Genomic DNA, 8,714 nt, shown 5'->3' with positions numbered 1-8,714 from the left:
CATTGTGAAGAATTAGATCAGGAAACAAGGCTAAAGAACCCACATTGTGAACTTTAACTTTGTAACCATTTGGAAGAGACACTAGGTAAGGAACAGATAATGTTTGTATGTTGAAAAGAAGGGATTTATCAGATGTCATGTGATCTGAGGCTCCAGAATCTATGATCCAAATAACATTGTCTATTTTAGTAAGTAAACAAGTTCTGACTGAACCATTCTCAGGCATAAGCATACCAGCAAAATTGGCAGATGCCATGAGTGTAGGAGGAGAAGATGGAGTGGAAATGTGAGACTGCTGCAGCAACATCATAAGCTGAGAGTACTGATCTTTAGTTAATCCAGGGACTGCAGAAGCTTGGGCAGACTCAGATTCAACAGGTGCAGCAACATCACCAGAATGATCAACCTCAACATGTGCAGCAGATTTCCTAGGGCCAGGTCCCTTAGTGAACTTGAAATTTGGAGGAAACCCATGCAATTTGTAGCACTTTTCAATAGTATGCCCTGGTTTCTTGCAATACTTGCAGATCAGGGATGGCCTTTGAGACTCTGAGCTAAACCTTGAATAAGAATTTTGTGGTCTGGGAGAGTCAAAATTGATCTTGGATAGGAAGGTCTGTTTGGAGACCCCAACATTGAAGGAGGCAGAATTGTTATTGAATTGAGATGCAGAGGACACCTGTCTCTGTTTCTCATCAGCCAGAAGAATGTTGTACACAGTATTCATTGAGGGCAAGGGCTTCATCATGATTATGTTACTCCTTACTTGGAGATAAGTATCATTGAGTCCCATTAAGAATTGATAAGACTTTCTGTTCTTCTTCAGCTTTCTTATTACCCCCACATGTGCAAACAGACAAATGATTGACAGAAATAGAAGATATCTCATCCCAGAGTTGTTTTATGGTATTAAAATAGGATGCTATGTCTAGTGAGCCTTGAGATATGTGTGATAATTCTTTCTTAAGTTCAAACAATCTAGCTCCATCAGCCTTTCCATATCTCTCATCAAGTTCATTCCAAATGTCTTTGGCTAACTCAGAGTACTCAACACTACGAGATATTTCTTTGGTAAGGGAGTTTGTTAACCAAGAAATGACCAAATCATTGCATCTCTGCCATTGCCTTGCTAATGGAGACTCAGCAGTTGGCTTCACAAATGAGCCATTGATGAAATCCAACTTATTACAAACAGACAAGGCTACTAGGATAGTCCTACGCCAGCTAGAATAACCAGACCCATCAAAAGGAGTAAAAACTAGAGAAGCGCCTAAAATGTCAGAGGGATGAATATAAAGTGGGTGACATGGATGAGTGTAATCATCCGGATGAAAAGCAGTACGGGATGAAGTCCCTACAGCATCGATTGAAGTATCAGAATTATTTGTCATACTGACAATCGATCACAACAGCAAATTAAAACAGACTACTAACAATAGTGAAATTTAGGGTTTGAGGATTTCTAAAAAAAACAGTCAAAATTGCACATGCAGAACAAGGAACAGCAGCAATGAGCTAACATATAACTAGGGAGATGAAACGATGTTACCGAGAGCACCGTTCGCTACCGGAAGGGGACGGCCTTGAGAGAAAATGAAGAAAAAGACGGAAAAATTTGGAGGAGATAAGCTGAAACAGGATCGACTCAGTCCGAATCAATAAATTACGGCGTCAAATTGAAAAGAAAACTCCTTTTCACCAACAATCTCCTCTTCGCAAAAAAAACCTAGATTTCGATCTCCGGCGATCACAAAATCGGATCGAAATTTTGCAGAGAAACATCACCAATATCATTACTCATCGACGGAGAAACAGATCTCAAGCACTATGGCTCTGATACCATGTTAGAATCAAGGATTGAGGGAAAAAATCGAAAATACCCAGTTAGGGTTCTAAGACATGAAGAGAGAGGAAAATCTGTATTTTCATTATTCCAAACTTTACAAAAAATAAAATCTTTCTTCGTTATCCTTCTTTAGTTTCAGATTCAGCCTCTTTTATATGACCTGGAGGCCCAAATACAATAAATACTAGTTGAGGTCCAATTACTAAATGCATTTTGGACCACTAATACACATACTAACTATCTTCTAAACTATTATCTAGACTATGAATCCCAACATGCGTTGTGTCACCCATAGTGCGCAGAAAATTAAATTCGTTTTAAATTGGTTTGCTTACCCATAATTGGAAGTTGGTAATTGTGTTGAGACTCCAATACCAGTAAAATATCCAATTATATCAATTGAGAATATATCTATAATATTTTTTATAACTGTGATGTATAATTTCATGGGATACTCGCCGCCTTCCACTAGTAACATGTACGAGGTAACTCTGTTCGCTAAGGCTTAGACAGATGAGAAGAAATCATTTAGTATTTCTGCCTTCGCTGAAATTTAAACCTGAAACCTCATATTTCTCATCCACTTTGCTGATCACTATGCCACTCCCTTTGACGTTATATCTAATAAAATATTGAAGGTGCATATAAGCTAATTCAAAAAATGCTCTAATAATTGTTAGTAGTTCGAAATTGATATATGTGTACCTTCAATGTGCACATAATCAGATGTGAGGGGCAAGAGAATCCGAAAAGAAGCAACAAATCACGAGAGATATAGCTAGATTTTGGGCCTAGGGTTCTTGTGCATAGGTTTGTAGGGTTAATGAATAGAGCTATCAATATGGGCGGGGTCGGGCTACCCAGCCCAACCCACATGAGCTTTAGCAATTGACGGGTTGGGCTGGGCTAGCCCACCATTTTGATGGGCCTTATAATGGTCAGTCCACCCCAGCCCTATATGGGCTGCGGGCCCCCACGGGCCGGCCCATTATTTTTTAAGATAAAATCTTATATTTTTTCTTTATGTTCTAACCTAAAAAAGATAAATATTTAAAAGTTAAAAAAAATCTTATTGGAAAAATTTCACAAGACTTAATAACTTTTATATTATTCCAATATATCACAATAAATAGTAAAAAAATAAAGACAAGACTGTATTTTATTCACTAAAAGTCAAACTCAAATAAAAGTACTCAAGAGAACGTCTATACGCTTATGGGATATCCAACACATCATCTTCATCAAACACATTTGAATCCGCTTGTGAGAAGGTTGTCTTAATATCTTCACTTTCATCTACATCTACAATTCGTATGCAATATTAATTAGTTAAATATTATGAATAATTAAATTTTTAAAACTAATTAACGTTTTAAGACTTTGATCTTTTAATATGATGAGCTTAATAAACTTTAAGCTTTGGATACTCTTCTTACTATTTTTTGTCATGTACTTTTTACATTATATATATATATTTTAAATACGTATTTTTATTAGGCCCGCGGGTCGATCCAGCCCAGCCTCAGTCAAGCCTTACGGGCCACGGGCTTACTCGGAGCGAACTTAAAAGCCTCATTTTAATGGGCTCCAAAAATTCTAGCACAACCCTGCTAAATCACGGGCTGGGCTGGGCCAGCCCAACGGACCAAGCCCATATTGACGCTCCACTTGCCATCGGACTTGATATTCTTTCATATTACTCCATTTTTATTATAATATGACTAACAAACTTGAAGTATAGATAGCATCACATTATCTCTATTCTCCTCTTTATACATTAATTTTTGTTCTATAATATTTAATTTTAATTCATTTAGTATTTATCTATAACACGAATAATATCTATTATTTTTTTAAATTGGTAGTACTGAATTAGTTCAAAGTTTAAATAGAAAAGTTCTTTTTATTATATGTCATAAATCTACTAATAATTGTAATAATTATCATTTTAGAATTACTTCCAATAAGAATTTAAATTAAATTTTCCTTCCCTTTCGTATTTATTATTGAAGTTCTTCAATTTTTATTGAAATTAACTACATTATAATTTAAACTAAAAATATGTTTTACTGCACATATTTGAGATAATTATGTCGCATAGATAGGTTGTAACAACCCGATCGCTTCATAAGCGGTGTCACTATTTCTAGTAAGAGGCCCGTAACAGTCAAAAAATATTTTGTGGAGCCAAGGGAGTTCGAACCCAAGACCTCTCACAACAAACATGAAGCTGTCAATCACTAGACTACTGAGCTGTTTTGTTGCAACTGGTGTCACTTTTAATGGTTTTATCTTGTATTTTTGTTTTACTTATTATTTTTACATATATAAATAGTAAAAAAAATCGACGAAGCGGTGTCCCGTGACACCCCGTGGGTCCATGTAAATCCTCCCCTGCATACATAGCCACAAGCGGCCAATAGTTATATATTTCCCAAAACCGGTAGTACGGAGTCATAAGTACTACTAAAACACACTAGAATTTCTAAACAAAATATCGTTTTGAATTACAATTTAACAGTAGCATAATGATGTAAGATGGTGACTCCGAGGCCTGCAAATGTCAAGTAGGTATACCTTGAAGTCTCCCGCCGTGCAGATGCAACTCTCAACAACACAATCAGAATACCTGGATTTGCACAAAAATATGCAGAATCATAGCATGAGTACACCACAACGGTACACAGTAAGTATCAAGCCTCGTCCAGGTCAAGACACCTACTAGACATAGAAACATGTTCAAGATATACATAAGCTAACAATGGAAAGAATATCAATGTAAGACCAACGGCGGAAAAATTATTGATTTACAACCAACAATGAAGTAATAGAAACATAAATGGCAGCAAGTAGTAAACGAGTAATAAAGAAACAGCATAATCAGAACACCGATGAGATGTAAATGAACTCAAATAAGGAAAAATGAATGACATCTCAAATAATCAAATCGCTCCAACGCATGGACTTACAACAAGAATTACCCTGAGGCACCACACCTCATAAACTATAAATCATGGACCACAATTTCTAAAATCTTACACATATGGCCGCGTGCCCACAATAACAATCACCTCCGCACGGCATAGCCCACGTGCTACCATATACTCTACAACCGTGATAAATATTAATTTAGATGAACGACAGATATATTTAAACACCATAAAACATAATAACAATCTTGAATAAAGTAAGGTGTCAAATGAAATAATAAGTTTATTTCAGAAATAAAGTAAAGTAAAATAATATACAATTTGTACGAAACAGAGCATAAGATGGATTTAGTTTAGAAATCAATAAAGTTGAGTAAAAGTATCATTTTTAAACAAACCAAAACATAAGTTAAATTAACGAATTAAATATTACATTTGTTAAGGAAAAATATGATAACAATTTTAAGTAAGGGAAACATCTAACAGGGTGATGTGTATAATTTGAGAACCCAATTATAATGAAAGTGCGATAGTCATTTAGAATAATAAGGCACCGAGTAAGATAACGAGTTCTATCTTAAGAGGCACATAGAATAAAGCATGTTAATAATTATTTTATTTAAACCATTATGTTACCAACAACTCAACAGAATATGATATAGTGACTCCATGCAATTAAATTCACATTGACAATCAATTCACCAAATTATAACGGAGACACAGATTGACATGTTAAAGCAACATAATAAATCACGTAAAATGCATGACTCACACAAGAAACAACAATCGTTACAATACCAAGATACAACGAATAACCAAGCACAATCAAAATGCGGATGAATGGTTGAAGAAGAACAATGACCGTTCAACTCAAAAAGTTGTTCCAACATGGAATGTACAATAAAAATCTTAACCGAGGTACCCCCTCATATTCACATTTCACAATTTCAATCAAAATCTTTTCTTATATCACCGCATGAGCCTTACATTTAGTTTTGAAAATTATTTTTCTCGAACGCGTTTTAGCCCACCTTATCTCACCGCATGGCTTCAAGTAGTTCCCCTACTAGCAACACGCGTATCAAGCCCACCTTATCTCACCGCATGCATATCAACCCCTAGCCTTATACCACCGCATGTGCATCAATGTCAAAATACAATCACAACTCGCACCACAACGTTCCATATGCCACAAAGTCAACAACACCAATATTTCTACAATAAATAGCCCATGGCTCAACCACAATGTGTACAAAAATTTAAACAATAACAAAATGAATGAGAATGCTCAAGAAGGAAAGGTATCTCAACAATTAACAACTTCGCCTATAATGGCTATTACAACTTCAATACCAATAACTTAACAAGATAATATTCCATGAAATAACGACTTCAATTTAAAGTGATTCAACAATTAAGAGGTAACAAGACAATAAGGAACGCAACAACTTCAACTAAAGCATATAAGAGCAAAATAACAAGTAAGAGGTAGAACAAGTGCTAACAACGTCAAATAGAGCATGTAAGAGTAGATTAACAATGAGAGATATAACATGTCATGACAATTCAATTAAAGTCATGGAAAGAGTTTATATAATCTAAATCGGTCAAATCCACATATAGCCCGTGTACCCACTCGTCACCTTGCCTACACGGCTTTCACATAACATAAATAGCACAATCAACCTAAATCCTAAGAGGTGGTGTCTCCCACATAAAGTTAGGCAAGATACTTACCTCAAACAAGCCCAATCGATACACTAGAAGTTCCATCCCGCTCAAATCATCCTCCGAACGGCTCAAAATAAAGGTCGAATCTTTACACATTTACCCAAAGTCAACCAAAAAGTCAAACCCGGGCCCGCACCCCAGAACCTGACAAAACTCACAAAATCCGACAACACATTCAATTACGAGTCCAACCATACTAATTTCACTCAATTCCGACTTCGAATCAGTGATCAAAACTCAAAAATTCACTTTGGGAATGTTTAGATAAAACCCCCCAAGTTCTTTTAAAATCATCAATCAAATGCTAAAAATGAAGATAGAATCACGGAATATAATCAAAACCGAGTAGAAAATACTTACCCCATAGAAGAAACTTGAAGAACATCCTTGAATTCTCCAAATACCAAACTTTCAAGATGAGAAAAACTCCAACAACATTAATAACTAAAACGTGACGAGCGCAAAACACCACTTAGATTATGCTCGCTAATCAAATATAGTATAGTATAATATCGTATCCACAGGGGTTAGGGTTAAACAGTATTCTCGTAGTTTCTAGCTTGGTTGCTATCCATGAGAATCAACAATTGAGATTTTATGTGATTAATACTAAAATTAACTAAGAATATAAAGCTAATGACTAATGACAATCGAAACAATGATTAAGCACATAAAGATATCAATGGGAGGAAATAGGGTTTTGATAGGACAGGTGCAAGATAATTGTCTGGAATTTAACTCAAGATAATTCACTTCTAATGTCAAGTAAGTCTCTCTAATTCATTCGATTATTAGTTTAATTGTTTAGTAGAAACTCCTCTCTCGATCAAGTCTCAACCTCACGAGATGAACCAATTTAAGCTTTGTGAAGATATGCAAGAATGCTTAGTGGATTGGTCTTTAGGAGAACCTCTCTCGATTATCCTCCTAACTAGGTTTAATCAATGATTCTACTAGCCTCTTTCGATTACTAAGCATAATTAATGAACTCAACCAACAATATAATGTAAAGATATCACAAGTTACGCCTCTCTCGATTACATGAACAAGTGAATATAGATGCAACAATAAATTCATCCAAAAATGCTTCAATACATAAAACTAGAGTTATGATCCGCAAAAAAATCATCAATACACCAAATCCATCAAACCCAAAAGAGAACTACTCCATTGACATGGAGTAATTCATCACAAATATAATAAAAGTATAGGAAAACATAAATTCAATTCAAACTCGGGTCTTGAGTGAGGAAGGAATGATGAAATCCTTGTTCTCGTGTCGTTCCAACACCTCCTTAACCTCCTTAGGTCGAATATGTGTCAAAGTACAGAAAATAACGTTTTCCCATGTATTTATACTAAGTAGGGTCGGCTTCAGACGAAACCACCTTCTCCTAGCCGAAATAGGACATTGGCTCTCTAAAATTTGCACAAGTCCGCTGCATGGGGAGACGCGCCACACATGGTGTTAGTGGGGATTTCCAGAGATCATATAAATTCAACAGGCTGCCAAATTACACTACTGCGGCACACCACGCACCACCCCACGTGCCGCAGCAGTGTACTTTTCTCAGAGTGATCCTTGTTGCTTGCTTTTTGATATCCAGATGTGGTTCTCGACCCTCGAACGCGATCCCGGCTTACTCCTTTGGACTTTTACTGAGACTTCAAAGCTCCAAATAGCTCGAATTAGCTCCATAACATCTACATCACTCGGAATCACTCCTACAAGGTATAAAACATACAATAAGTACCAAATGCTAGAGATTAAAGCTCAAACACAATTAAAGTGCAGTGAATTAGAGTGCAATAAGAGACTAAAATACGAGATTATAGCCTACCATCAAACATCCAGCTGTTCTGCCTTGTTTCTTATGCCAAACAATCCCGAAACTCACTTTTGATGCCTCCAACGGATTCCTCGTGAAATTTTAATTAAGTTAGGCTTTTGAATCACTCCATTTGACCTTATAATGAAAGAGATATGTTGGTTTTAATATTTGAAAATAGTGGAGATTTTTAAATATAAATTTAGTGGCAATTTCATAATTAATCTGAAAACTCTGGCAACCCAATTTTTAGTAAAATGACCATAAATTCCTCATATGATGTCGAAACTTGATGATTTCAGTTGATATGGTTCCAAAATTACGATACGAGTATAATGGTTTAGTCGAAACACGAAACAAAGGTCATTCACTAAATAT

General features: G+C 35.8%; 1 protein-coding gene across 1 annotated transcript; it reads right to left on the bottom strand.

Moving 5' to 3' along the window:
* Window positions 1-779: 779 nt before the first annotated feature.
* Window positions 780-4,930, bottom strand: LOC109206163. The gene is made up of 3 exons (XM_019368955.1): window positions 4,918-4,930; window positions 4,424-4,475; window positions 780-1,392 (listed from the first exon to the last, which is right to left on the bottom strand). Exons 1-3 carry the CDS (start codon window positions 4,928-4,930, stop codon window positions 780-782), a joined length of 678 nt encoding a protein of 225 aa, XP_019224500.1.
* Between the last annotated feature and the right edge of the window lie 3,784 nt (window positions 4,931-8,714).

The sequence above is a fragment of the Nicotiana attenuata genome, unplaced genomic scaffold (assembly GCF_001879085.1).
Source record: "Nicotiana attenuata strain UT unplaced genomic scaffold, NIATTr2, whole genome shotgun sequence".
NCBI classification, from domain to species: domain Eukaryota; kingdom Viridiplantae; phylum Streptophyta; class Magnoliopsida; order Solanales; family Solanaceae; genus Nicotiana; species Nicotiana attenuata.
Note: the sequence above shows the minus strand (reverse complement) of the source record. Positions and strands in the feature narration are given on the sequence as shown.

Excerpts from the sequence above, each read along its gene's own strand:
- LOC109206163 (XM_019368955.1), bottom strand. Across the intron at positions 1,393-4,423 it reads GCACGGCGGGAGACTTCAAG|TATGACAAATAATTCTGATA; the intron begins GTATACCTACTT and ends ATCGATTGTCAG.